Genomic DNA, 13,852 nt, shown 5'->3' with positions numbered 1-13,852 from the left:
TAGACGGCACTCTTGTTCCCGTGTATCACATTCACTCCATGATTCGAAACTTCATTGTTCCATTCATCAAAGTTTCTTCTCTCTTCTCTTCTCTTCTTCATGTTTATCGAGTTCACTCCGTGTTTCTCCTCGCCGACTCTACTATCTTGTTGGTACGTCATCTTTTGACAATCTCAACCCTACTATCATTACACTTTTGTTATGTTATTTGGACTAGTTTTATTTGTGATTGTAAATGGTGTATGCGATTTTTAATCCTTTTGGGTGGATAATTGACTTTATTTTACCTAAGCTAAAGAAAGTCTTTAACATAACTTTCAAATCTTATCAATTCATATATCATCGGAAAGCTCTTGAAAGTAGGTTCTTAAGATACAATCTTCAACAAGTTTGAAATTGAATTGTTAAAACTTTACAAAATTTTCATTTGTTAAGGGAATATTTTAATGAACTATCTCTAGGTGAAAGAATAGTAACTAAGGCAAGTCTAACATTTGCAATGTAAACTTTATATATTACTTTTAACTAATAAAAAACCTATTTATTTTTGCAAGTTATTAAGCTTTCCATTTTTTTCCTACCATAGCACACTTTGATGATTTTCTCTAATGTATATTTTTCATTTAAAAAATAATTATATACTTTCATATTTTGTTTTTGGTACATAAAATGCTACATACTAATATTGTTGCTAGCTTAATCTTCAGTTAAACATGAAAAGCTAAGTATAAAGTGCAAATATATTTTAAATCAACATATAAATTCATCACACATGTTTCACATTCAATTTAAATACATTTTTTGGTAACATGTGCACACATGCACACACAAATACAACTTGTCTGGGATAATGCCTTTGCAACCAATAGACGACAAGGTGTATTAACTTTTACTTTGGTCATATAGAAGACTATCTAGCTCTATCAATAATTTGCAATGTCTATTACATATTTTCAAGAATTGTATCAATGATGTCATGATACTTGTCAAGATTTGTTGTGTATGTCGAGAGCTTACCTTATCGAACACATCCATGTCACTCATTATTTGGATGCTATGGTTGTGTAGAGCTTGAATAGATGCTGACTTGGTTTTTCTAAAGTAAATCAACCTACTCAACAATTGATTACAGCCCATTAAAAAACATTAAAATGATACCGCATAAAACATGAATTATGTAAACTTTATCTGATCAATACTCTCCATCATAGTAGCGCTATGCACCACCAATTGAAGAGGATTCCAATATGCATCCACTTCAATTTGTGTAAATTGCTCTTGTCATTTTTTACAAGATAAGAAAGAAAATACAAGCACAATGCCCTCTTTCTACAATCAAGGAGACCATTCATATGTACAATGGGAAATCATCAAAAACTTCAAAAGCAATCATATGCAATATAGAACCATCCTAGCATCCTTTGTGAAATCCTAGAAGCCCATAACACCTTGCTAGCACAAATTCATATGAATAGAAGTTGCTTTGTGGGATAGATAGGGTACACATTTTTGGTTGCAAAGATGGGTATCTTCATTGGTAATAAAGGGGAGACAAATACAGAAGTACTTTTTAGAGGCATTAGGGTACACATTTTTGGTTGCAAAGATGGGTATCTTCAATGGTATTAAAGGGGAGACAAATACACAAGTACATTTTAGAGTCATTAGGAAGATCCCCATACTATAGGACCTTAACATAAAACAAAAGAATTTAATGTCATGGGTAGCATGGCTCACAACAATTGACCTAATAATCAAAGGAAAATTAAATGGGTATTTGCATGGCATAAAAAAGTAAAGGTAACGAACAAGATACACCATGGAGATCATGACATCCTTGTTGATCTTCAATGTCTTCATACACAATAAGCAATTACAAGCTTCTCATGTGTGCATCTACACCTTTCAAGGCACTAACCAACGTAGAACATGTTCCTTTTTGTACTCTAGTACCATGCCTCAAGTCGTCCAAAAGAGCATAGCATTGAACTCAAACACTATGAACATGGGGGTTATTATTGCTTTACATATGGTTCCAAGGAACTTCAAATCAGTGCATCTATCAACAAGAAAAACTCCTTTGCCTTGGATAAATTTTGTTCATCAATTTTGGCCTAATGTTTTGAAGACAGTTTAGCTTTTGGCATCTCATCATGGAATGTCAAAACATGTTTCAAACTAACTATACCCATGCTGTGTTCATGAGATTGTGACTATAGCTTCCATGACTACTAATGAATTATACCATTTCTGTCCTGTTCCACAATTGTACTTATTTCATTGAAAGTTTCAGATCTATAGGAAGTTAATGCTGAAATTACTGTCAGCTTAAAACAGAAATTTGTACCATTTGAAGTACTTTGCTACCAAAAGGTGACACATTATTTGATATTACCACTAATCATCTGTTCTGAAATGAGCTTTAGACCATGCAAAATGCATATGCTTCATATGAGCTGTTGATTACATATCCTGAACAGGCTTTTCCATACTTGGAACTAAGCTGGTTGCTAGACACATGTATGTCACATTTCAAGACAGATGAATGCTTGGTAGAATAATCTCAGAGATAACATGAGCAGATGAAGAGATATCAAAATGAGACCGTTATAATGGTTTAGATCCAGAGTTCTGGTTTATAAAATCATGATAGTAAAGCAAAATGCTTACAGGTTGGCCAACGATGCAGAAAAAGAACCAAAAAATCATGTTGCCAACCTGCAGTCGATTGAGAAACCACATTGGGTTATATTAGTTTCTACCCCACCAAATCATAGTGTGAGCTATGCAACACCAGCTCTCAAGCTTACCACACCCTAACCTAAATCTTACAGAAAACATGATTATTTGGCAAGTACATGACAGACAACAAGAAGGTTTGACAAATCAAAACTTGCAAAAGGATCAAAACATCACAAATTAATAAGCTTGAAAAGGGGTGTGGTGTTTTTTTGGGGGGGGGGGAGGGGGCGGGCCGTGGCTCCACAGCTGTTGAACCTCTCCATATGCAAAAATCTGTGGGCAGAGTGGGCTGCAAAGTTTTGTTGAATCTTCCCTCATCTTTCTATAGCCTACGGAACCTACTTTAAAGAGGTACCCCACGAATCTCAAGAAAGAAAAAAGATACCCCCTGTAAGGAGCCACTCCATATTCTAAATTTTTTAAGGCAGTAGTTAAGAAAGAAAAAAGGGTACCCCTGTAAGGAGCCTCTCCATATTCTGACAATTTTTACAGCAGTAGTTGGCTAGAGATTGTTAGACTACTTGTTCATTCTAAAAAACATAGACCAATAATTTAGGAAAGCTCAAATTTTTTACTCTAAACAAATGGACAATGTGCGTGAACATGTACAATAACAAATACTTGACCATATTGAATATTATCGTCATAAAAGAATGGTGGGAAGAAAAAGCACCGACAGTGTCATTCACTCACAACTGTATGATGCATACTTTCCACAAGAATCCCTCTTTGAAGTATTTTATCTCAACCTTAAGTTGTGAGAGTAGAAGACATCATCTTTGCATCTGATGAGTTTGTTGGAGTCTCTAGAAAGGTGAGAACGGCTATAGAAAAGCTCAATAGAAACAAGAGAAGGCTGTCGACAAGTGCACGAAAAGATGTATAAAGAAGAATAATAGGTATTTCTCAAGTTTGATAACTCTTGACAAACCAAAAAAAGGGAAGGAAAGTGTTCTTAGTAGACTAATGAAGAATATCAAATGACAGCTGTAGACCTAGGAAGATCTCTCCTCCTCTCATAGGAGTCTGGAAATTGGCACTTGGTTAGGCTATAGTGAAGTTCCTACAGATTTCGTTAGCTGTGTATGGGATTGCTACAGAGCCCATGAGGTATGGAGGAGGGCTCTCAATTTAGATCTCCGATGGCATAGCAAAGTCCATGATAGTCACTGGGAATTTGGTGGCCTAGGTCACAGGCCCTACCTTTGGTTATGAGGTTGTAGCTATCTTTTGTCATATATGAACAGCATGTGCTCAATATTCCCACTCCTGATTGTTCACAGAAAAGTTTGATTGAGGTACAGTGTCATTGATGGGAGATAATTGGAAACATTATTGCTTGGTCATTTGGACTAAGGGATGCATGCATGCTGTGGACTTACAAATTCACTACAAAGACACTGCAACATTTTGAGAAGGATAATTCACACTCTCCGTGCAAGATGGAAGAGGCTACAGGGTAACTCAATGCGCATGAGGAGAGAGGCTTTTCTATGGACTTTCCTCCGTGTTTGGATGCTATTTTGAAGCCTTACACAACATTCTTATATTATATTTTTTAAATCTTGGGTTATTTTTTGAGGTGATAATTAAAGGTGAATTTAAAGAAGCATGTAAACTTGCCAACACATACTATGGGCCTTTTGAAACTCTAAAGAGAATCAATGAGCTGGCTTAAACATCCCTTTAGAAGATTACAATGCTTTATATGCAAGTCAAAACAGATACTGCATCATAAAGAGAACTTGTGAAAGGAAACATTTCTAGGAGATACTAGTAAAGTTGGAAAGCTACTTTTTATCCCCAAGTACTGGAGATTTATAATGTAGGCTTCCAATTACATCTACATCTACACTTCAAGAGGAAGGGGATGTCACCACTCATGCAAATACATGGATCTGAAAGAAATGTCAAAACCTCAATTGGTTTCATGTGGATTAGAAACTATAAAACCTTGTTTTGTTTGAATATAAGGACTTAGAATTTTTCATTTTGATGAGAGAGTTCATTTCTCTTGAATTATTTCATTTGGTTTCATGGATTAAACAAAAAGACATCCCTACATGATGGAATATAAGACTGCCAACTGACCAAGAGGCTACTGGAGGCAAGTGACAGCCCTTGTAGGTTTTCTACAAGCAATTGACATCAATTTTGTGGCCCACAAGAACAAGCAACTGCACATGGGGCTCCTGTTGAATGTGGGCTGCAGTCATTCAACTATTTCAAGTAGGGCAATAGCAAAATTGAGCACTTTCTCGTGATAGAAATAAGAGATTTCTCTCTCCTCTACAAGAGATCCTTTAGTAGATTTCAGCCATTTTCAGGCCTTGGTGAGGAGCAGCTGAGTTTATGCTGCTGTAAGCCCTAATTTGCAGCAAAAAATAGGGTTTACCAACCACCTCGAGTCCTGTGCCCAAAGATTGAAGACCTGGTACTTGGGATAGTTATTGGAAATTGTGTAATTTCAGTGTTTCCAAGAGGTCAGCCCATCCCAATTGGATTCTGTGTTGGATTTGACCAGTCAAGGGACAATTGAAAGTCAATCCTTGGGTGAATCAAGGGGAAAACTGATAAGAAGGCTTGTTGGTCATTTATGACAACAAGAGGCATTGGAAAGCAAAGGCAATTACAATATAAGTTAAGGAAATATTGTAAAGGGCACCAATTGTTAGATTTGATTAGCCAAGGGTTGATTGAAAGCCAATCCTTGGGTGGATCAAGGGGCAAACTAATAAGGCAGCTTGCTAGTCATTATGACAACAAGAGGCATTGGAAAGCGAAGGCAATTGCAATATAAGTTAAGGAAATACCACAACGGGCACCAAGTTATGACACTAGGGTCAATTGAAAGCCAATCCGTGGGCTAATTAAGGGGAAAATTGATATGAAGGCTTGCTGGTCAATTATGACAACAAGAGGCATTGGAAAGCCAATTGCAATATAAGTCAAGGAAATACTGCAATGGGTGCCAATTTTTGGGGCTAACCAAGTGTCCATTGTCCAAGATTTCATTGGTAATATTTGTATATCAGTTTATGTGAACTTTAAGCTTGCTGTAATTAGTGCTTAATCAGGTTGTTTACCACCCTATTCGAGAAGGAAGGCTGGTTTCAACTCCAATGGGACCCTAAAAATGGCATTGGCATGACTCTTGGCGCGCACAACTTTTGGCATGTCTAGGGAGGGCAATAGATATGGCCAAGATTGCTGGTACTCAACTTCAGCAAAGCATTGGACAAGACATGGACCATCAACAGATTTTGAAGATTTCAGTGGATACTTTGAAAAATATTTCCATCCAGGAAGGCCACTTTGAGCTCAAGTTTGACAGCTCACAATGAATTCACTGCAGGCAGTTGGCTAGCATTTGACCATCTTCCAGTAATTTCTCCAAATGTAGAAATTACTTGAAGATTTAGAGACATTGCATTTCGAACAGGTCCCCACTTTGACATATCGCAATAGCTCTCATCTAACAAGCTGTCCATAGAAGAAAAACTAGGAAAAGTAACTGGAAGCAGAAGGCAAGAAAGGTTTACTTACAAAGAACACATAGCTTTAAAAAAGAGTTTATTACTCATGAGCGGCAGGTTTAGTAACACCTGGTCACATGTGTTCACTTTTAAATTAAAATATAATTGCTTTCATGACAACATGGATCTAGCCCATCAGCCCACAGGCCCCTCAAATTTTATCAAGGGTTAAGCTTGCTCAGGTCATGTGATGCTTTGGTCTGCTCTTCCTGTCGAGATACCAGCCTTATGGAACTACTGCATCCATGTCCAAAGTATTCGGATTTTTTCTTTTTTCATTTCTAGTGCAATCTAACCAAAGAGTGATATCGAGAGTTCCCTACAAGTATGGGAGTTTCTTGTTAGATGGGAAAACAGGTATGGAAGTTTCTTCGCAGATCTGAAACAGTTCCTGTTAAAGGGTTCCAACTGGGACAAATGGCTGGTGGGTATCTACCTCAGTGATGATTATTAATGAGGTCCTTTTGATTAAGTTTTCTGTCCTGTTTTTGGTTTTTTTGGGGTGTATGTGTGTGTATTTTTGTTTTTGTTTTTCTTTTGTTTTGGGGGGTGTGGTGGTGGTGGGTGGTTTTGGGAGTGAGACAAATGGCTGATGGATGGTGTACCTTCAGCAGCATTGAATAACACACTTTAATTAGAGGGTATTGAAAAGACCAGTACATATACCCACCATCAGATTTTGAAACCTTTTCTGCAGATAATTTGTAAGAACCACCAGGGGGACCTGGATCACCATATGACAGAAATATATATCAGATGTTCAGCGTTGTCACAATTGACATGACATATATCAAATGTACAATATTGTTACAACTGACATTATATAGATCATAAGCTCAATATCGTGCAACTGACAACCGATGTTCCATTTCACACGTCACGATGTAGATTACCATTATGCTTTGGAATCCAAATGACAATCGATACACATTGTAGGCAGCAAAATAAAGCATGCAAAAACTTTCGATACATCTAACACAATAGAATGCCAGGGTGAATAAATTGATATGTAACCCATTAGTTAGCTGGAGACATAGAGTTTCTAATTGAGGATGATGCTGGAAAAATGAAGCAAATGAGAATACCACTTGCATGACATAATAAAAGGACATGACTTGGATCCACAAGTATATGTAGAAATTTTCATTTTTGTATTGTGAGTGCAAATCAGACTGGTAGTGCTCTACATTTTGCAAACAGAACGATCTGTTTTACACCCACCCACACTCACCATCCACTCCCCCGGGGCCCCCGGGGCCCCCGGGGCCCCGAGTCCCTGATGATTCTCCATCATCTCTCTGGACACTACACATGTTTCAATCTCTCTCCCTGTCTCTTATCTCTATTTCCTCCTTAAGGCAATCCACTCCAAGGTGTCCCACTATCCTACAGGCAAAACATTGCCCTGGGAGGCCAATGTAGAATACAATCTGGAGCATGAATTCGTTGTGCATGGAGGGGATTCTGATGGTTCAAGGAAGAGAATCTAGTGAGAAAGTTGGGACCATGACTGTAACCCATGGGTCTACATAACTAGCCCAAAAGATCTACTGATCTGTGCGATGTGGGGCAAGAAGTACTTGGCCAAGAAGATGGGCTGCAATGGCTGTGCCATCCCGAAGCATAGCATAATCCTTGCCATCAATCCACCTGTCAAAGAAGGCTTCTGCTGTCCAAGCTAGCGGCAAGCATCGCCTTGAACTGCTGTGGTGAGCTGAAGCTTACCCTCAAACATGCCACTAGCAGCATTGCTTTCATAACCATCGTGGAGATGCCTATAAGAGCTGCATGTATCTTGTATTTCAATATGTGCACCAGTGGTCTGTCACCAACTAATCAGCACGCCAGAGATGACACCTCCAAGGGCACCACTCTGTCTCTAATTTCAAGCTATAAATTCAGAGCAAACTTGAATAGTGGGCTAGTATCAGCTGTGGGAATTGTGGGGGATGTAGTGGAGTCCCTTGAGGTAGAGGAGCGATTGGCTACTTTCTCACAAGTTGAGTTTTTTGCTTCTAGCTGTTGTGTGTTTTCCTGTGTTGCTGAATTTTCTGCACTATACTGGTATTGTGCTGTCGCTTCCGAGAAAGGAAGGAGTGACGGAGGAAAGGACGGAGGCCATTGCATGAAACAATACTGCTAAAGCGTGGGAAGTATAAGACATTGACGGTGCTAGCGAGAGATCACTGGGCAGGCAAGTGAGAGCGTGGGCTGAAGGGCAGGTGACGATGACTGTTGGGCAGGAAGCTGGACTGGGAGGGGTTGTCCTACAGGAAGCAGAGGCCAGGCAGATATGGAGAAGTGGGCGAAGGCAGAGGCAGGAGGGTGGCGGACAGGTCGGGGCGGCAGGACTGAGGAGGTGGCTGGCAGCAAGGTAACGCGTCGAGCAGGAACAGGGAGGTAGCGGGCAGCAGAGATGCATGTGTTGATGGCTAACCCCAGGTTGATGCATGAGGAGCAGGGTCAACGCTCACGACGAAGTCACGTCAGGCGCTACTGCTCATGGCCCGTCATGTCACATGTCAGTCGTGTCAGTCTAGATTTCTATTGTTGACCACCCACAGCTTTGCACATTGAAACTTGAAAGATGCATACGAGGATGGATATTTCAGAGCAATGGGTCAAAGCGCTGGAAAACCCATCCCTAACATGTTCCAGATAGAAATAAGACATATTGAGGATGGGTCAGAGGTGTGCAAAGTGGTAGGTCGTCTAGAATTCTACCTTTGACCACCCACTACTTGGCACATTGAAAGTCTAGAAAACTCAGTCATGTTTCAGATCAGTCTTTTATACAACAGAATTTTGAGATTCCAAATTATGTTTTGTAGTATGATTATCTTGATAGAATGTAAATGACCCAACCTTTTATCAAATTCGTGGAAACAAAAGAATCACCTGAAACATAATTCCTAAGAAAGCCCAGCACCGCAGCATGTGACACGGAATACCAATGCACATCTGCAGTAGACAAGGTGTCAAAGATGATGAGGTGAGAACCAAATTTTTGAGTGTTTGTCATTTCTTTAAAAAATTTGACGGTTTTTGGCTCCTAAAAGTTTTCTGAAGCTATTGGTCATTTTCATTACTCTTCACTCTTGATTTTAGAGCACAATAGTAGAAGATTCCAGGTGTGTATTTTTGCATTCTGTGACATGTGAGTAATGTACTTTTAAATTTTTTTTTCCAATCCTCAAGTTCCAAGTCCTCTGACAAGACGTACAAAGTTGGGAATATAAGGAGGACAAAGCCTGAATCATATATAGGCTTCAAAAAATAGAAACGATGCACGAATTACCTCATGGAAAATACCAGAAACGATAAAACATATGACAATGGCAGGATTCTGTAAAATCAAAAACTGCACATAAGTAAGGTTTCAAGAAAAAATGAGGACACACAAGTTAAACAGATAGAAACATTACCTGTTTGAAGTAATATAGATACAAAACCAAAAACAGTGGGTAGTTTCTTAAGCAGTCTAATAGACATCTTTGGCACGAATAACTAGGAACAATGCTTAACACATCAGATGCTTAACAGCGTGTGAGAGGGGACATACTTTCTTTAACCTGACGGTGTTGCATCTTTCCTCAGATGGGTGGCATAGGCCTCACTGCATTGATAATTGACTCTTATAGTCAACTAATGCTCCATGTTATATCTAATGCAACATCAGATGGTTAACATCGTGTGAGAGGGGACATACTTTCTTTAACCTGACGGTGTTGCATCTTTCCTCAGATGGGCGGCATAGGCCTCACTACATTGATAATTGACTCTTATAGTCAACTAATGCTCCATTTTATATCTAATGCGTCGCCAATAGTCCTGCAATTATTGGAGGCACCTTTAGCTGACATTGTCAAAGAATCTTTTGACATACACGAGCAGTTGCAGATCCTCCTATGTCATGCCTTGCTTCATCCATGGTGCATTGAGGGTGAAAGATGTGATTCAATATAGGATGGATTCAAAACAAATCCAGCCTGACCTGGTGCCATTTGTCCAGCCCATAACTAAGCTTCAACTCCAAGTTGACCAGTATAGCTTGTGATGGCCTTGTTGTTTTTCTGTTGACAAAGCAGTAATAGATCTATGTTGTGTTGGGTGGTTCTCACATATCTAGCCTACCCTGGTGCTTTTTGTCCATGTCTCTGTCCCTGATCACTCAGTTCCAGTTCCAACTCCAAGGCTATACTGGTGCCTTCTGTCCGTGTCTCTGTCCAATCAATCAGTGCCAACTCCGAGGCTAAGCCATACACAACATGGACAATGCTGATGGTCTAGGGTTCACCAGGTCTCCAAGGCTAAGCCATATTCAGTGCAGACAATTATGATGGTCCCCCAAGAAAAGAGAAATATATTGAGACACTTAAAAAAACCTGCCCTAAGTTATGATGGTACCCCAAGAAGAGAGAAATCTACTAAAACACACTTAAAAAACCTGTCCTAAGTATACAAGAGAAGCCGTAATATATGAACTCAATGCAATCAGATCCAGGACCCCCAGTATGAAGAAAAGCATCTCTCCTCTGCATGCACTCAGAGTCGCTTTGTAATCTCTCCTAATTTCCTTTAGAGAGTCTTTGCTGTAAGTGTGGCCATAGATCAATGGCATGAAAGTATCTTCTTGTCCAATTAACAAGGAATAATACTAGCAACCTGTTACAATACCACCAGGGTACACAGCCCTCAAGATGATCTGCAGCAGCACTCTGACCATCTCCCAATTGCAACAACTGAAGACAATGAATGTGGGAAAGGTAGGATATAAATGGCCAGAAACAATGCAATAAATGCGGCAGGTTGGCCAGCAGCAAGTAGGACAAAATCAAACAGGAAGGATCAGAAATATGCAGAATGCTGCCAATGTAGTCCAATGAAACCAGCCTTCTTCCTTGGATAGGGTTGTACTAACTTGATTTAATAGTAATTATAGCAAGCATAAAATTCACATAAACTGAAAATGCAAATGTTTTCACTTCAATCTTAGACAATGGACAACTAGTGGCTCCAAGACTAGCGCCCCTTGCAGTATTTCTTCAACTTTTATTACAAATAGATGGAGTACATTTGAGATCCTCTAACCTCCTCTGCTAATCCAAGTGCCCTTGTTGTTAAAATTGACCAGCAAGCTTCCAAACCAATTGGCCCCTTGGTTTGCTTAAGGATTGGCCTTCACCCTACTCTTTGAAAGACAAATCCAGTCCCGAATCTAATATTGGCTGGCTAGCCTTTTGAATCTCCTTGAAATTTCTCAATTTCAGCTGCTGCTGGAATTCAAGTCTTGGGCCCTCACTTCCGAGAATGCATCCCGAGGTGGCTATCAAACCCTAATTTCTACTGTAAATTAGGATTTACAATAGAGATTTTCCAATATCTCCACCTTTGATGACTTAAATGGCTAAATTCTATTGAGATAACTTGAGAGATGGATGGATAAGAGAAAATGTTGTAGAGAGACAAATTTCAGTGTTTCACCTTGAGAAATGCTGCAAAACTGGTGCTTCCCTGCTCAAATAGCCATGAAAGTTGTCACCTATACCTTACGACCATTGGAAAGACTATTGCCTCCTCTTCTATGTTATCACCTGTACCAGAAAGACCTTGCGCTGCTATCACCTGCTCCTAGAGGGCTCCAAATTGTTGTCACTTGTAGGAATGGTCCCTCGTGGCTACAAATCACATCAGCAGCATCTCCTTACTCTCTAATAGCCTTCTCTCTCACAATGGTTGGAATAGACTTCCACCAATCCTCAAAAACGTTTATCTCACTTACATGGGCAAGTTTTGTAAAGTGGCAGTTTTCTAATCCCATTTTCCAACATTATCCAGCTTATTAAATTAATATTTAAAATATTAATTCCGAAGATTAATTTAATAATTATTTAAGTACTCAAAAATTAATATCACTAGTCAATAATTAACTTGGCTAGGATAATTTGTCTCCCAAGTGTCCTTGAGCAGTTATTGGTCCCTAGACTGGCATTAATTAATTAATGAATTAATACCAAGTCTTTAATGTCACCATTGACATTAGTGGCTAATAAATTGGTCTAGACCAAAATCTGATATCAAGCACTACCTAGTACTTGTTAGACATAACTTTTTACAACATTTGCCTTTGATAGCAAGTGATATCTTGAGGTCCTAGGTCCCACACTGAAATAATTTATGTGTACTTCACATATGCAAGTCACATTAGTACATTTGATTAACGTTTAATCAAATCCTAAGCAAAGCATTAAAATTTCATGTCCTCATGACAGTCCAATGTGCCACCCAACTTCACAACCTACCATCCATACCACAAAGCATAGCACCAAATGATATGTACAAAGTTAACATCCTCTCTAGATCATGGGTGATCAATACAACAAAATATCAAATGATAGAGATAAACCCTCGGGCCTCAACACCATAGTACAAAAACAACGACAATAGATAGAACCATGGATACCCCAGCATTGGGTGATTAGGCCAATACTGTATGTGCCTTGGAGGAGATGTTGGTGTCAATTCCATTGTACTCGAATCCTTATCAAAGAAAGTAGAAACAATGGAATCTCTTTGCCTATATGAATAGCTTTACAAAAGTACACCATGACCATGGATTCTCCGCCTTCAACCATCTTGGCAAAGGGATCCACCATGTGAGACCAACTAAGAGCGAAGCCAGCTGGCTATCAAAAACTCCCATCTTGAGCCTGAAGGCACACCAATTCCAAAATTTGAGAACCACTATACAACATCATACTCAGAAGGAGCTTGTAGAGAACAATCCCAACCAAATGAGCTTTCGGAAGAGTAGTTGATACACTCCAAAAATGAACCAGTATCCTTCATCACTCGAAAAAGGATATTCTACATAAATTTGCCCCTTCGAATGGTCTAGACTATAGAGTTGATCATTAAGAGTAACAACCAACATGGTGTATAGAGATTTGTACATGAGCTACACCCTTGGAGATATCCCACATGTCAATATGATGCACCAGAAGAACACTACATAAGCCAAAGTGTCATAATGGTCCCATAGCATGACATTCTCTTGAAAATCATTGTCGTCAACAAGGACATGTATTTTGAATACTTAGCTTTAGGTTTATTAAGTTGCGAGTGTGTGAGGTGCACATGTGAAGTGCAAGTCAATTAAGTCACGGTGACAATCTATGTAACCCAAGTAAACAATGGGTGGCATTGGCAAAAGTTGTACAAAGTTATGTCCAATAGGTACTTGTGGTCACTTAGTGTCAGTTTAGGCAATTGGGACCATGAAATGCCCCATTGTGAATGGGCACTAGCCAATTGTTGGGCAAAGTCAAATGATTAAAGCTGGCAATTACAATTAGAAGGCAGCCAAGAAGTAGTCACTTGTTAAAATCACCCGTGCAAACAAGGAGAGAGATGTTTGAGGGCTAGCTTAGGGTCATTCCAACCAGCTAGTGCATGGTTTTTTGTTTTGGGGGAAGAGAGAGAGAGAGAGAGAGAGAGAGAGAGAGAGAGAGAGAGAGTGCTTGTACTTTTTTCGTAATTAATACAATTACCTTTTACGAAAAAAAAAAAAAAGA

At 39.3% G+C, this 13,852-nt stretch overlaps 1 protein-coding gene across 2 annotated transcripts in view; it reads right to left on the bottom strand.

Moving 5' to 3' along the window:
- Positions 1 to 1,607: 1,607 nt before the first annotated feature.
- LOC148032147 (diacylglycerol O-acyltransferase 1-like) overlaps positions 1,608 to 13,852 on the bottom strand; it is a 219,509-nt gene continuing 207,264 nt past the window's right edge. Inside the window, exons 15-18 of one of the 2 annotated variants that reach the window (XM_087682785.1) lie at positions 9,577 to 9,624; positions 9,177 to 9,239; positions 6,949 to 7,002; positions 1,608 to 2,718 (exon numbers count right to left, since the gene is read on the bottom strand). In XM_087682785.1, the coding sequence (XP_087538911.1) occupies positions 2,608 to 2,718; positions 6,949 to 7,002; positions 9,177 to 9,239; positions 9,577 to 9,624 (276 nt within the window). In that variant the 3' untranslated portion in view covers positions 1,608 to 2,607. The remainder of the gene's footprint in view (positions 2,719 to 6,948; positions 7,003 to 9,176; positions 9,240 to 9,576; positions 9,625 to 13,852) is intronic. The other variant, XM_087682786.1, reaches the window with a different exon arrangement.

The sequence above is a fragment of the Lygodium microphyllum genome, chromosome 8, assembly GCF_053477565.2.
Source record: "Lygodium microphyllum isolate KBCC chromosome 8, Lygodium_microphyllum_v1.1.10, whole genome shotgun sequence".
Taxonomy (NCBI): domain Eukaryota; kingdom Viridiplantae; phylum Streptophyta; class Polypodiopsida; order Schizaeales; family Lygodiaceae; genus Lygodium; species Lygodium microphyllum.
Note: the sequence above shows the minus strand (reverse complement) of the source record. Positions and strands in the feature narration are given on the sequence as shown.